We start from the raw sequence: 17,175 nt of genomic DNA, 5'->3' as shown, positions 1-17,175 counted from the left end.
ATACTCCAGATACAGTGCAAACAAATACAAACCTGAATGCCCGTTCAGTGTCTGCTTTTGCATGTATTTGCAGGTAGAACTTAAATCTCAAAACAGTTCTGAAATCTCAATAAGCCAAATAATTCTAAAAATCTAATTTGTCATTCCCAGAGTTAGTAAAAAAACCCAGAACATGAACAATACATTCCTTTGTCAGTTTGCAGAGGGATTTTGAGCAGAGGGCTCATTCTTCATAGAAAGTGCCTGGTAAGGAATGCCTGGCTAAATCCTAAATGCATCAATTATAAATGTTGGGAGAAGCAAAACAGGTGTTCTGCCTCAGTAGCATCTGAAAGTTAAACTGCAATGTCTAGGCTGGAAATCAACTCAGTACTTCCTGAAACCAAAGTGGAGATCAGAATAAAACCCCTCAATATACACTCTTAGCATTGGTATGTTATACAACTGTAGCTTCACAGAGTACAAGGACAAAACCCAGCACTCCAGCTCAAAGCACTTGATGCCACTGAAAGTTTTCCATATGCAAGCAAAGAGTAGTTCTTTTCCTCTTTCTTCCACTTGCTCCTGCTACCTGCATTATACTTCATACTCAAAATGCTTTTTCATCCACTACTATGTGACCTTGGCTCATGTCCTTCACATGAATTCTGAAGGTCAGAGATGTTGCAAAAAGATTTCTGCTTAAAGAAGGCTATATTGTCAGATAAGAACAGAGATTTGATTCAGGTAATAAAATCTGGACTGTCACTGTTTGAGGCTCTGGAAGGACATTTTTTTCCCTATGTCATTCTCCTCCAAGGCCAAAAAGTCCATAACCAGACTTCATTTTCCATGTTTCACTGCCTTCCCTGCTGAAGGAAGAGACAGCTCAGGGTAGTCTCATCCATTAGTTATAACAGGATCATTGTACTGCAGCCTGTCTTGGGAATTGTTCTAAGAAAAGCTGATCTAAATACCTGGGATTTCAGATGGGCAGTTTTCCTGCCAAGATGGGAACTAAAGTGTAAATTTTCAACAAGAAACTTAACAGGAGGAAAAACCTAGTTAAGAACCCCTTAAAATACACACTTGCAGTTTTCAACTGATCTTTCACAATACAATCCTAAACTTATGAACCGTTTACATGTGAATACTGTGTACAAAGTACATTTGTTATTCAAGTATTTTATACCAAGTTTGAAATTACACACAACATAGAACACATTACACATTTTGTGGTTTTTAACAGCCAGTTTATTCCTTCCACCATGTAAAATGGGAAGTTCTGACATGGTACAAACCCAGATATGAAAAATTACTTCAAACAGACAAACAAATAATTTTTTTTTTCCCCATGTATAATCAGTCTGGCTGAAACTGCTGGACCTCTGGGATATATGAAGGATCAAGAGAAATACACTAATCCTACAGCTTAAAGCTAATATCATTAGTGAAACCTTCTCTCTGTTCGCTACCTGACCTGCAAGTATTCTGGTGACTGCCAGAAAGGATTTGAGAATGTAAATGAATTCAGGTGTTTATGGAAGAACAGCTCTGAGAGTCAGATACAATGCAAAAGACCCAAGGTCACCTTTCAGACAGATAAACAGACAGCCTGATTGTGGAATGGCCCTGCTGCATGATCTGAGCAACTCCAAGTGATATTCCATAGAAATGCCCTGCGAAGCAAGAAGTAAACCAGTAATTTAACTTCTGCTTGAAAATTAATCAGAATTAACTCACAAAACAGGGTCTTGATTATATGCCAGATGCAGCAAAACATCACTCTGCCCTAATGACAAGAGAAGGAATTCAGCTCTCTGCTGGAGGCATTCCTGTCAGTCATCATCCAAGATTCCACAGCTATGACGCCATCACATTCTGCTGAAAACAGAAATACACCATTCCTCCTCTCACCCACTATTTTTCACTTTTCTTCAAGATGACTGTGACCCTGAAAGATTAACTTCATTTTAGTAAGAGCTGGAGCTGAATAAACACTGTTTAGAGTCTGCAAGCTCGGTATCTGTGTCAAACTTCTCCTTGTGCCAATAAACAGATTAAACAAAGGTACAGAACTTTGGAATTTCAAGAGAACCTGAAAGTCTCAGCCAGCCCAAACACATAGTGATTCTTCTAATAAAACACACAAACTAGATCCTGTGGCTTGTCTTGCCACAGCTGGGGGAAGAAAAGGGTTTTCTGTTATATGACCAGTTTTCCACAATAAACAAATAATTTTACCCTCTCTAACAGAAAAGACAGTAAATAGAGGAAATATTTTTAAATTAGCCAAAACACACAAAAATATTTCAATTAATGGAAACTTCTACTTTTTCCACTGCAGGAAAAGGGAACAATTATTAATTACAATAAAACATTCTCTTCCTCACATCAGTAAACTCCTACAGTGTGGACCAGAGAAATGAGATATCCTCCAAAGAATGCCTCCATGAGCTGACATGGAGGGAGTGGTGCACCAGGACAAGTACAAAATAAGCCTCCTAACAATACTGACGCTTCTAAAACTGATTATGATGCACCAAAATGAAAGCGTGTGCAGGGTGTAATCAGGAGGAAACATCACTACAGAAACATTGCCCAGGCATGCAGGAATGGAAAGTCAAAACTCAGAATTGAAATTGGTGAGTAATGTGAAAAGTCACAAGAAGGGCTTTTACAGGTACAGTGGCAACCAGAGGGAGAACCAGTGATACTGTGGCCAACTCACTGACATGAGCCATCCAAAGGGCTGATGCTCTCAGTGCCTTCTTCACCTGGTATTTACTGGCAAGGTCAGGCTTCCTGAGCTTCCATGCCTAGTGGAAGGTGAGATGTTTTACCTACAGCAGCAGAATATCAAAGTAGGGACCACTTACACAAACTGCACACACACAAGAGTTGATGGGACCAGATGGGTTCCTTCAGAGTGGACACTGAGAAACCAGGTCAAAGCCATCCCAAGGCTGCTCTCTGTCATCTTTGAGAAAGCACAGCAATCTGGTGAGGTCCCCATCACAAGAAGAAAGGTAAATGCCACACCTGTCTTCAAAGAGCAGAAGAAAGAGGATGCAGAAAACTAAGAGCCAATCAGCCTCACCTCAGTCCATGGAAATGCTATAGAACAAAAAACTCTCCTAGAAATCATTTTGAGCTATAAAATGGTGACTGAAACCAGCTAGAATGGCCACCCTTAACTTGGCCCTGTACATATAACCCACCTGCCTTCCACGATGAGTTGACTAGCTCTGACAGTGAGAGCAGCAGCACATTGCTTACTCTACTTTTAACAAGGTCTTTGACAACTTCTGCATGGCCCAGCATCCTTGGAAGGTTTGAATCAGCTGCAATTGGAGGAACAGGTATATAAAATATTGACTGGACAAGTAGTCTTTAAGAAGAGTGGTCAGCAATTCTGAGTCTTCTTAGCAGTCAATATCAAGTGACATTCTTCAGGGGTTACTTGTGAGAATGACACTGTACAATGATGGCACTCTTGTCCTGGACAATATAATGCACCCTCACCAGTGAGCAAACTTGAGGAAGTGATGGACACCACAAAAGGCAAGGAGGCCATCTGGATGGACCTCAGCACACTGGAAGAATGGGCTGACACAACCTGAAGCTTGAAAAGGGTGAAGCCAGGTCTTGCACTCTGGGAAGGACAGCCCCATGGCACAGCATGGGCCGGATGCCAGCTGGCTCAGCAGGAAAACCCCCATGGTTCTGCTGAACAGGTTGGCTGTGAGTCAGATGTCTGCCCCAATGGAGATGAAGGCTAACTACACCCCTGGCTGCACTGGCAAGATTAAGCCAGCAGACCAAGGAAAGGGATTCTTTCCCCCTGCTCAGTGGCCCTGAGGCTGCCCCTGAGACAGTGTCCAAGAGAGAGATCCTGACAAGCAAACTGGCACAAGCCCAAAAAAGGGACTCCTGGGCAGTCAGGGGTCTGGAGCACACCACATACAAGAAGCCCTGCAGGAACTGTGTTTCTCCAGCCTGGAGAAGATAAAAAATGAATCTACCTGCAGTTTGTCAAAGACTGAAGCAGGTACTATGAGGAAAACAGATTTTTCTCAGAGGCACACAGCAGAAGGACAAGAAGCAATTGACATGAGCTGCAGCAAGGAAAATTCTTGCTGGATCAAGAATTTCACAATGTAGGTGACTCAGCCTAAGAAGAGGTATTGAGAAGCCATACAATTTCCCTGGAGGTTTTCAAAACTCAGCTGAACAAAGCCACAAGGCTTCCTATGAGCAGAAAGATGTCCTAGTTGCCCTCCAGTGGTCTTTTCTGACATAAATTATTTTGTTGATTCCATCAGTATAAAACCAGCATGGATGAGTTCTCTTCTAAGTTCACACTGGTTTAAAGTCAATATAATGCGTGCTGCCAACAGTAAAGGTACTCTGGATTTACATATGCATTAGAAAACCCCCAAATCCTGCTTCCACAGGAATGAGCTTCTATACATTGGTAGAAAGGAATGGGGAAAAAATTATAGAATAACCTGTGGTCCTCATTAGATAAATCTGAGGTTGCAGAATGTATCAATGATAAAGTGAGGAAGTCAGTTCTGAACAACTAGAAGACATCAGAATCTCCTCCTTTTCTCTTTATATACAATGTAGACCTCCTGCAACCAGTCACTGAACTTTCTTCTCATGAAAGATCTTCTGGGAGGAGTTTTTGAAATTCAGTCCTCACTTCACCACTCAGCATCTGCATAGCAGTATGATGTTTCCAAGTTAAACACTGCTTCCCATTTAAATGGATAACAAGTAGGGCCACAGATTCCCAAGGTCAAATAGAAGACAAAGTCTAACAAATTGCGAGCTCCTGATTCATCAACTAGAAACATATCTAAGCACCAATAAAGGAACTGCTTAATTAAAATGGATAAGGCGTGACCTGTGTTTGCAGGAAAATTATGATGGAACAGCTGAAATGGCTTCTATCCTTAGCTTTCACCTCACCTTTGGGGAGAGGCTGTGGTCACCCCTGCAGGAGTGGCTGAGTGCCATGTGCATTCCTGCTGGAGCACTGCTTTACAGCCCAGCTTACTTCTCTAAACTGCAGCAACCTCTGGGAGAGAAGCAGGTAGGGAGCTGGCAGCATTAACCACTGTCCCAGATAAATGCTTAGGAAAATAGGTCAGAGCCTTCACAGGCACACAAGCACTCTGCAGAATCAGTCTCAGTGACAATCTCCATAGAGAACGTGTAGCTCGAACAGTACAGTAAGAGACCTTGTAAATTTGAAAACAGGAGTTTGGTAATGCCTTTATTCATCCACATTTATTTCCTGCTCACTGAAAGCATATACCTATCAGTTCACTTCTTGGAAAGAACCTACTGTGTATCAAAGACCTGCCTATTGAAAAGTAACTATATATCCATACAGATAAATATTTATACACAGTATAAAGTCTGCATGCAAGATTCCTACATAGATCAGATAGCTATGTGCTCACTGCTTCAGTTTTCTCCTAGAACAAATGTTTTGTTGTAATGAGCACATAGATACCAATAGCAGCCTCTCCAAGGCAACAGGAAACTCTCTTAGGGCTGCAACCTTCCAAAGAATCTCAGAAAGTTCTGCTAGCAAACCTCCTTTAAGCCACATGGTAGCAGCTCAGGCAAGCCATTCAGCACTGCAGCTGGATTCAATGACACCAGTGTGCACATGCTCTGATGCAACACAGAACTGACCAAAGCACAGATATTCCTTTAAAGCCTCCAGTCATTACACAGCACACCAAATCCTCCCCAGGTGACAGCTGGTGAGTAGGCTGTGATGCCAAAGGTAACACAACAATTTGCATGATTCTCAATAAGATCAAGCTATTTTTAATTTTTATCTAGTCATCATTTCAAATACAGACAAACACTGGCAGAAGCACATGCAAATTTTCAGGCAACTCCTGAAGAATTTTCAGCTGCCCTGACTCACTTCAGTTTTAATTTTGTCTTTCATTAACGCATTGAGAAATTGTCGGTCAAAACCTGCTAGAATAGACATAAAAATTACATTAAAAAAAACCAAACCAAAACAAAACAAAAAAACTAAGAAGAGCTCAAATTTCCAAGGATCATCTTTTACATATTTACCTGCTGGCTCTATGCCTTCACCCTGGGTCTCCTCCAAATGAGGCAGCAGATCCCTGCAGACAGTCTCTGCATCTGTAAAAGTTCTAAAAGCAAATAGAACTATTAAGATGTTATCCAGGAGCATTAGCAGGATCTACTACAATCAACATACAAATATGCAAAACAGATATCAAAAAGTAAACAAAAACACAGATTGCAAGCACTTTGAAATACAAGCAGGTGGAATTGGAAAGTTCAGGGCTATCAAATACATTTTGACTCTTGCACACTCCACTATGACCCAGTGCAATGGAAATGCCTCGCCCTAAGAATGACATTCTTTATTTCACACTTTTGGTAAAAACATCATGGAATGTACCAGATGAAGACACTAACTTTGAACTTCCACAAAGAGGCCATGAACCATCCAAGTATGAAGCATGAGTTACCAATCTTAACCCTGATCATACTGACACTGCTACTATAACAACACCTTGTAAATTGTCACTGTTGGTACCTGATGAAGCTCTGAAGTCAGGGCTTTTTTTTTAGGCCAGGAAGAGAAGGAAATTTTAACAATACTACTACTACTACTACTACTAATAATAATAATAAAGTTTCTCAACAATGTCACCAACACAACAAATTATCATTAACACATGAATGAAATTAACTTCTCCTAAAAGTAAACAGACCAAGTTTAAAGTACAAGTACAAACTCTAACCCAAAAAGTCTGTAAGGTGACAGACTGCTAAAAATTCCATGTGCAAAATACCTTAACAATAAGCATTTAGAAATTACCAAATATAGCGATGCACTACAGATTATGCAAGAATAGCAGCATAAAGATTTTTTTAATTTAGCTAGTTTCATTTCATAGAACAAATGGTGGGAATCAGAAGGCCTGAGAGGCTAAGAAGAAGCTAGAACTTCCTTCATTCTTTCTCCATACATACAACAGAAGAGTCCTGAGTGAAGCTTCCTGAGGAAGGAAGTCCTTCCCCCCACAGTGTAAGAAATTAACTCAAAATGTAGAAAAAAAAGCTGAAACAATACCCCTCACAGCTTTCAAATAAATGCAACCTCAAAAGCAGTTTTTACACAGTGATGACAGGGAGCAAACAGCAGGACCAAATACTACATCAGGCACTATTTCCCATTTCATATTAACAACCACACTTGTAAAACACTTATATATGTGGGACACTCCTAGAATTTATTATTGTCACAAAAGCCTTGAGCAAGCTGTATCTCCCTTACAATAATGCAGCAGGCAGTGTAACTCTTCACCCCTCAGGAGTGACAACCACAGTTCTTTTCCTGCCTCAGGTACCCTCAGAGCAGGGCACAGGTCACAAAAGCAGCTGAAGGAAAACAAGGAGTCATCACTAATCTTGCCTGTGAGGATACTTCCTCTCTTGTTAATGGCATAATGGCATGAAACATGAAAGGGCTTGCCTGATAAGCAAAATGAGGATCTGAAAATAGTCACTGGCTTGGTGAAGGCAGATGCTGATGAGAAACTGAGTAATTTAAATATAGAAGGGGATTATCCCACGTTTTGAAAGGTAAGCCTGTGTTTGATATGTGGAAGAAATGGTGACTTAATGAAGTGGGATTGCAAAGATAGAACGAAAGACCAGGAAGATCTATTTGGGAATAAAACCAAAAATCCTCATCTGAAATAACTTAAGAACATATGGAAGTCTGCCATCTCAAAACACTTGATATAATTCTTTATTCTTTTCCTATTTTAAAGAAAAACTATATTTGATGTTTAACAATTCAGTGGAACCTTTTCCTTTAAATATCTTGTGAATAAAAAAGCTTTTTATTATTTCACAAAACAAATAATCTGAAATCTTGGTCCAAAGATAACCAAAACTTTTTTGATGAAAACAAACAGCAGAAAAGCCTTCTGAATAAAACAACTCTGATTAGTAATGTATCCAAAGAGCCTCATTTGATGCTACTCAAAACCTTAATAAACATTAGTAATGACTTTTCCCAGATTAATATCTCTTTAGATTGCTTTATTCTTACCTATTATAGGACACTGGTTCAGTTTACATTATATTCTCTTTATAGAAAAACAGCCAACCAACATTTGAACTTCTGGACTTCCTCTGGTAATGCTTCAAGGTGAAAAACTTCCATGAGGATCCCTACACATTCAGTACCTTTGTGAGTGTTAAAGTTGGTAACACTCCATGCTACACAGTTCTTACCTGTCCCCATGAATCAGGCAGCTCATTTGAGAGGGAGGTTTTTTGCCCTGAAAGTACAATTAAGACATTTTCTCTTCCAACAACAACTTCTGTGTATATTCAGAACCATTGCTTCTGAGTGAAAGAATGTGGCTTTGATGACTTTACTTTAACCTTTTATTAGGAGTTATTCCTTTAAAAATTAAGTAAATATCCAAGAATGGTTATGGTATCTGGAATTGTTCTAGACTGAACTGAGCAGAATTTGGTGGGGCTGCCTGATCAAGAGTTTAGTCAGCATAAATTGCAGCAAGGAGAAAAGGCACTGCAGAACCATGGCATGGTGCCAAGATGCCCCAGCAAAACCAAAATGCTTCGGAGATCTGGACTTTGGCTCTTAAATTTTTTATTAAGACTGAGGTTCTGCATAAATTATTCAGTGTTATTAGTACAGGGCCAGCATCTTCCAAAATCCAACTACCAGTTTAAAGGTGGACTTTCTGCATCTGGTTTCTGCAAGTTTACAATTCCAAAGATAATAAGCAAAAACCTCTACAAATCACAGAGAGCTTGAATTCAACAGTAGGGGTCACTTGAACAAGTCAATTAGCACAAACTGAGATAGAGTTCCAAAACACTGACCAGCTAGAACTAACCAAAGCATATTTCTGTAGAACTCCACTAGCATGGGTGTTTTTTGAATGACAGTATTTCCTGGTGTAATTTGGGCTTTAATTTCAAGGTATTGCTCCAGCAAACATGACCTCATCTGCTGCCTGAATTCAACACTCTGCTCTCACCTGAGACAGCTCAGGCTGGCTGGTTTATCCAGAGCTCTGGGGCAAAGCCCAACACTGCCCACCCCACCCACAGCTCCCACCACTCCCCTGTGCCCCCTGGATGCTATTCCACACCGAAGCTGTTCTCACACACCAGGCCAACCTGAAAAGCAAGATTCTGAACATTCTCTGTTAACAAAGGGAGAGCTTCCTTTCCCTCTGTGTTTCCATGACTGTAACAGCTCCAGTGAGATTTGTCTTTGCAACCCCGGAAGCAATGTGTGTGTGAGGTAAAATAATGACTGATGTTACTGACAGCCCTTCCTGCTGGGTGTGAGTCACCAGAGGAGAAGCATCCAAGCTGGATTTGCTGTCATAGCAATTACTGGTTTGATCTGAGTGTATTCGATAGCAACCACTGAATACAGTATCACTGCTTATTGTAACTACAGAAACTAAATGCCACAGCTAAATCTCTGCTTTTATCATTACAAAATGAGTGCTCTTTTGCTAATTGCACACTAGAAAAACTGTTTGTTCTGTTACCATAATGATGCTTAGTGATTAATGGCACTACTTACCGTGATACTCATTTCCATATTTTTTCATTGTTGTTTTAAGGGACTTTGGAATTAGCCTTTCCCTTCCACAGGCTCTGTTTCCTGTTCTGGGAATTAGAATTTCTGCTTAAACCTCACACTCTAGGCCAGATACAGATATTTGCTGTCATCTAAATTGTTTCCTCATAGTAAAATCTGGTGAAAATACAAACAATAAAACTGAAGAGAGTCTACTAAGTCAGTCTTTAATATGATAATAAACCATTTTCCTCTTTGGAAAAAACATTTTCTAGAAACTCACACTTGAATAAGCCTTACAGAATACACTGAGTGTCCTGTATAATTAGGTTGTAGCTTTTCTCTCAAATTTAAAAACTATGAAATTAATGTTCTAGGATACATTTTGGCCTTGTTTCTGCAGACTGATTTCTACTACCACAAACTGCACCAAGAGAATATGAACACTGTTATGCAGCCATCATATTATTATGAAATTTAAGGGGAACCTATTCATTAAACAGATTACGTATGGGAGCAAATAAAAAGACATCTCATTCTCTTGGTATTCCCATTCCCTATCCTATTCCTGTTCAACTCCTGTAATCTTGTCAATGTTAAGTTTTTACCAGTCAGCTCTCTACAGGAATTATCAAAAATTTAAAAGATCAGCCTTTCTAGAGAGAGAGAGAGACTTTCTATAAAGTTGCAAAAATAAGCCATTTAACAAATAATTACATACATGAATTCTTAATACATTATTCAGGACAGGGTATTCCTTTAGCTGTCAGAATATTTACTCAGAACCCTCTATGCACACACAGCAAGCCAAAGTACTTTTACATTTGGAAATCACATTGACAACTGCTCACAAAGAAGACTCAAACATTTTTTGGTCATAAAACCAGTGGGTAGTTCAGACCACACATTCACTCAGAGGCACACTCTGAGCTTCCAGACCTGTGCTGTCAGATTCACAAGGAAGATATCATCTCCTCCTCCCTTTCTTGGTATTCCTGTTGCAGAGGCTTCTTCATTACACAGCTTTTCCACTCCCACCCTGCTCCTGGGTACTGTTGTACCACATGTGAGATCACCATGCAGCAAAATATTTTTATTAATAATTATTCTTATTCTGGTTTAATGGATGAGACATAGTCACTATTGAAGATGCTGCATTCATTATGGGATAAGCTGAGGTTGTGATGTGATGCCTCTGTTTAGAAGAACAGTAAGTTCAAGGTGCAAAGCTCTGGCTGTGGTCAACTATGTTACTGCAGCTCAGGTCCACTTAACTTCCAAAGCTTTTATTATAAAACTTGCACAATTTTTCTGCTTTTGCCCTCTCAAAAGAAATTATCCTGCAGATTGTCTGCAACAGAGAACACAGCCAGTAGGGAGGGAAAGCTCAGTTACAGTGGCTGCAGAGTGCATACGATTTCTCTGACCCTTAGATGATTTTTCCAAAAAGCAATCCCGTTCAACTTCTCCTGGGGATGCTCTGACAGCACTGCTTCCAGACTCAGTGGCTCTCAGGAAAGCTCAGTGCTGCTCTGCTCTCACTGTGATGATCCAAAGCAGTGCAGCTCCTTCCTCTGCCTTGCTGCTCCTCTGGGCATATCACCTACAGGCTCACCAGAGACTGCATTCACATGGCAGTGGCCATGTTACTTCATACTTCTTACAACAAAGTCCCCACCTTTTAATTAAACTCCCTTCTTTGCTTGCCTTGCCCAAAGAAATATTTTGTAAGACCCAGGTGTTTATCTTAGGGAGCAATGTGTGCAGATCCCCATTTGCACAAGCATTTTTTTCTCAAACACTTCTTTGTTGAACTGGTTTTCCTAACTATTAAATATCAATCCTATTCAATAAACACAAAAAAATAGGCTGAAGTGGAAAATATGCCTTTTTCCAAGACAGAACTTCTTCATAAATTTTGATTTTATCTTTTACTACTTGCTTCTCTTGGGGACAACTTCGTGAATTCCTTCTCTAAACTCTTGCAGCTCGGTGGCTTGATTATTTAAGGAATCCACTATAAAGTGGAAGATAAAACATCCTTCTTCTAATCAAGTGTCCATCTTGTGCTGTTTCAGTCTTGGTGACAAGTGTCCTAAATATTGATCTCTGTTCCAACACTGAGGAATTCCCCCCTCCAAGCTTTTGCTGCATGTTCTCCAGGCCAACCCAGCTATACACATTCCACCAGCCTTACTCTGCATTAGAGTTGCTTTGGGGAGTGTTTTGGGTCTACATCTGCACATTCTTAAAAATTTTTCATTGGGTGTTAGACATTTTCAACAGCTCATTGGGACATTTGAATTCAAGAGAGAATCATTAAGTATTCATCTGCCAACTCTTCTGGCAGCAAAAAGCAATGGCTTAAATTACCTTTGGGTAACCTCTGAAAACTGTAATGATTCTGGTATTTTGCCTAGAGACTTCACAAACTAAATATCTTCATCTGGATCCCATTCATGAAAAATCCTTTCCCAAATCCCCATGTATCCTATAAGAGACCAAAATACCAAATCCAGTATTTTAAAACAGAACTCTAGGGACTGATTGTAGAAATGAGGACATTTCGACAATGTGACAAAGACAATAAATTCAGAATCACAGATCTGACCTAGAGTTCTAGACAAAGACAGTAAAGTCACTCTGACTTAAATCAACATAGCACCACAGCTTTGATAGATTGGCAGCTAAAGAAATTGGCACAGAAACAGCCAAGAAAATACTCTATCTCCAGACTCTGAGGTGCTGCCAACTGTTAGCCAAGATGTTCTGAAGATGTTTTCTCATTTTTTACAACATAAGGGAAAAAAACCCCACAGTAATGACACACCACATTAGTTCTTTAAACCCTCATTTTCTGTAATGAAACATTTTTCCTATAATGAGTAGAGAGTCTCAGGAAGTCCCCATGGCCCTTTACAGGACACTGCTGTCTATTATGACTGGTCATCTTATTTACTAATTACTCTTCTATTCAAATGAGGGCAATATTAGAATACATTCCTTATTAATTCTATTTAAAAGTTCCCCTTTGCCCTTGAAGAACAGGTTAGATTTAGCTGTTAATTGGTTTCCATGCCCTCATGAGATTTAAAAACAGGGCCATAGATCAGCCCAGATATGTTCCTATTCTTGCAAAAAGGCTCAGCTGATTCAACAATTGCTTTGATTTTCCCAGTGCACAAGAAACCACTCTTTGTCAAATTACTCACACAACTTCTTCTCTCACAAAGATATATTTAAAAGCTAAACAAATGCTGAATAAAGAACAAAATACTAGTGATAAACAGCTGAGATCTATTTTACCATATAACACAGCTGGCACACACCTTCTAGTAAAACCTATTTCTTTACTTGCAAAAAATAGCACTGAAGCATTTTATTCTTGTTAGGAATAAACATCCTCAAAAATCAGGTCATTTATTTTGGTGAGCAGAGCAGTTTTCAGGATAGCTGAGAACTTCATGGCCGAATGGGAAGAAATAAACAATGTAACGAGCCCTTTTTCTTCTGCCCCAAAAAGGCTCTATTCAGCAATTGGGAGCATACTACAACCCTGCCCTGACCTTGGGACAGATTTTCTGGCTCTGTCCTCCCCTGCGCAGCAAAAGCCCAGACCTGAAGCAGAAATCTCCCAGTGTCTGTCTCTGAATGGCTATTTGCAGGGAATGTAGCAAAGTTAGGTCACACAGAACTCATTATTTCATCTCTGCCTCATTTTTAAGGTCATACTGATTCGATTTCAGCCTTATAAAAGATCTTCCTTTCCTATTTCCATTTGATACAATTTCATTTTCTTTGTCTAGTCCTTTCTACTTGGAATCCTACTTCCAGCATACTAAAAAAGGGACAGAAGTTTGCTACCTAACTTCAAACCACACCAGGTAAACAACAGCATTTAATGCAACAGCACAAACATGGCAACATGCACTGGCATCTTCAAAACCACAGATGTTTTATGCCAAAGACTTTGAATGCATCAACAGTATTTTGAGTTCTAGGGTCTGATATTCTTCCATCAGAAATTCAGTAAAAACCCAAATGCTAAACGTATTTCTAATACAGGAACCTTAAACTTCCTGTTTGCAGTGGATGCAAACCATTATACTTTTAAATTCCTCTTTAGCTTTTTTCTTTTATAAAGAAAATTTTAAAAAAATTAAAATCTGAGTTAAGTATGTGACAAATAGAAGCATGCATGGACTAAAATAGAGGCATTATTACTAACTTAGCAAAATCCTAACTTTCATGAGTTGGAGTGTATGCATACCTATATAGATCACAAGTCAAATAATGGTTTATGATCTTTGGACAGATTAAACCAAAAAAATGACAATTCTACTACTTAACTACATTGGGATTCCAGACACAACAACAATACATTCAAAAGTTTTCAAAGATTTCTTAAACTTCTTCCTGTCCTGAAAGCCTTAAGTCTTTGGATTGCTCCTCATGATTCTTATCCAGGATTACAAAGTCCAGAACAGAAGAAACCATTATGGCAGAAATTATCCCAACCAATCTTTTACCTGAAAGGATCAAACAAATCTTCCAAGAGACATAACATGCAAGTTATTCCCTAAATAAATGTGAAGTTAGATATAACTTAACAGAAGGCTAAATTCAGTCTCTGGAAATGGATATTAGTCCTTAGCAATACTGACAAACTTCTAACAATCAGAAGCTAAAATATTTTCCATGAGATGTCTTGTTCTAATCCTAAATACTTCCAAAAACTCTAGAGATGGGGAGATTGTCTCTTAGGAGATACCATTCCAGTGATAGATCAACAGGTAGAAGAAACAACATGTTCTTTTTGTGCTGCCTAGGACAGAAAGGAGGAAACAGCACCCAGCAGGATCATTTTTGTAAAAGGTAACATAAACATCAAAATACACTCCTCTAAAACTCACTTGCCCACTCCCACCTCTAAGAGTTGGGTTACCTGGTTAAGCTCTGCTGCCTTTGACAGGAAGAAGATGGTCTGTCACAAAGATCAATTATTACCTGAGGATTACCCCCCCAAATCCAGAAGAGAAGAGGCTAAATAGCCTCTGTGCTAGAAAATAAACATTATACATGTGTATCCTATATGCCAATAAGATACAAGCAACATATTACCTACTCAATGATGCTAGTAGGTTTAAAGTCAAAGTAGGATTTAGCAAAGGAGAATAAACCTATTTATAATCTTCATTAACAATTTTCTCTTATTCTAGCCTCAAAAGATACTCCTTATTCTTCATTAGATAGTAGAGATACCAGGAAAAATTCTTGTGCATCTGCACAGTAGCACAAGAGAAGCTGGGAAAAATCAGTATATGAGTTTGTTAAAATAAATGCTCAAGCTACTTTACCCATTTTCACAGCTTCCTGAAACATTCCTTGCATTTTCAGTCTGCAGTTGTGTTGTGAGAGTCTCGCCACTGTTAGGCATGCTGACAAACCCTGCAAAGCTGGTCACAAATATGCTGAAGAACTGTGCAGATCAGGCATAAATGAGCTACTTGGAGAACCAAAGAAACCAACAGTAACTGGTTATTTGTTAGAAAAAAACACCACGTAATGCAAGAGGAGGAGTCTACTGCTACAAAAGCTATTTCTTTCTGATTTTAACATGCTTGAAATGTCGCAGTGCCTGTGAGCTGCTTACTGTTAAACTTTCTTTTTAATTCACTTTTCTTTAATTATCCATGAGAAGAATTTTAATGAGTTCACAATGCTTTAAGATGCAAATCTTTTCTTTTGCCAAGATTTCCACAAATTCATTCACGCAAGTTGAAGCAATCCTAATTTTACTAAGTCTAGTTTCGAAAAAGAACATTCAATGAAGCTATTTTCTTAAAGAAAACACAGATTAATTACATTAGGAAATGCCTTCAAGTCAACTCAACCTATGAAACCCAGCACTGCAACAGCTAAGCACCTCCTCCAGCACCACAACTACAGCAGCACTTCCTGCACCTCACCAGAGCAGGTCTATGGTATAATATGGAAGTTTCTACACATGACTGAACAAATGACTTCAGGATGTAAGAGAGACCAGTTCAGCTATTTAGGCTACTTCTATACTGGTAAACTAAACAAAATCCAGAGAATGGCTCAAGCCACCCACTGTGAGCACCTTCCCTGGCATGGTTCTGTATGAACTGGCACTTGCCTGGGACAATGCAGGGCAGAGGCTGTCACTGGAGGTGATATTAATGACCACCCTGTCTGGAGGAGGAAGAGATGCAAGCCATGCTGTGCCACGGCCTTCAGAGCCAGAGAACATCATCTAAAATGTTTTACTTAATGGTACAAAGAGAGCCATAGTGACTAGGAGTATCTAAGATAACAAATATTAACTTTGTAGAAAGTGTGGATTTTATTCCAGAGTGCCTTGCACCATATCCAAACATATAATTGTAGACAATGCAACTTGAAATGAAAGAAAACTTTTAAGTGAGGTTCTAACAGATCGATTCTCAACACCAGAAACTTGATTTGAAAACATCTGAACACAAAATGGGGGTATTTCAATGGTAAAAATTTGTCATCACATGCAGCAAAACTCTATTTGTCAGGATTGATTTAGCTCTTTCATTTTGGGATAATTCTCCAAACCCTTTGTTCAACAATTCTCTGCAGAAAGCCACAAGGTCTCTTCCTTGCAACCAACTTTCCAGTAACATAATAAAGAAAACTCTGCTGCAAGAAAACCCTCCTTTTTCTTCTTCAGGTCATCTAAAGTGTTTTAGATGCTATATGAAGGAAACCAATTAGAGAACTGCTAATCACCTTGACTGAGTTGCATCTTGGGTGTTTAGTGGCTGGGTAACAGGCTGGTCTCCTGGAAGGAAATGGCTGCTCATTCTCCAAGTCTTGTACTTTCAGTGAATAAACAGATAACCTCAAATTTATGTGTCTTCATTGATGAAGGATTTTTTTGTTTTGTTTTTCCTATTATTTTCCTTAAACTTGCTGATGGTTAACAAATTATTTTGACACAATCAAGCATTCTCCAGTGGCAGATCACTCCTCCAGTAACAAGGGCAGCTTGTTACTGCTAGAAGGGAAGCCAGACTGTGAAGTAAGGGGAATTTATCCGTGGGAATTGGTGGAGAAGAGTTGCTTTGGATTCTCTATTGTGTGACTGTAAGAGAAAACTCACATCATTGTGATAAACTGTGTTCCCTGCAACCATCAGCCACGGTCTTGTCACTTGAACAACAGGCTCATGAATGTCAGGCTGTAATAGTTTGACACAGAACCTGCCTTTGCAGTTCTGGTACATTTCTAGGTTGACTTTCAGTTTCATGAAATAAATCCTAACAAATGAGGCCAGCAACTCACATGTAACTTACTTACAGCAGAAAAAACCTTCATCTTGAAATGGTTTTTACATGTTGCACCTTACAAGATGGTACAATCCTTTTCTTTTATGCCTAAATCTACCTGCATGCAAGTTGCACAAGCCTGCACTAGACCCAGACAGAATATTTGTGCTGGGATGGGCTGCTTTTTGCAGCTACAGGATAAGATTTCTGGGCGTTGACAGG

General features: G+C 39.4%; 1 protein-coding gene across 3 annotated transcripts in view; it reads right to left on the bottom strand.

The window, feature by feature from the left end:
* The window catches only part of ACSBG1 (acyl-CoA synthetase bubblegum family member 1), a 35,979-nt gene extending 20,852 nt beyond the window's left edge, over positions 1-15,127 (bottom strand). For all 3 annotated transcript variants that reach the window (XM_066558599.1, XM_066558600.1, XM_066558601.1), the window contains exons 1-2: positions 14,992-15,127; positions 6,091-6,173 (exon numbers count right to left, since the gene is read on the bottom strand). In XM_066558599.1, coding sequence (XP_066414696.1) covers positions 6,091-6,173; positions 14,992-15,071 — 163 coding nt within the window. In that variant the 5' untranslated portion in view covers positions 15,072-15,127. The remainder of the gene's footprint in view (positions 1-6,090; positions 6,174-14,991) is intronic.
* Between the last annotated feature and the right edge of the window lie 2,048 nt (positions 15,128-17,175).

The sequence above is a fragment of the Molothrus aeneus genome, chromosome 13 (genome assembly GCF_037042795.1).
Source record: "Molothrus aeneus isolate 106 chromosome 13, BPBGC_Maene_1.0, whole genome shotgun sequence".
Lineage (NCBI taxonomy): Eukaryota > Metazoa > Chordata > Aves > Passeriformes > Icteridae > Molothrus > Molothrus aeneus.
Note: the sequence above shows the minus strand (reverse complement) of the source record. Positions and strands in the feature narration are given on the sequence as shown.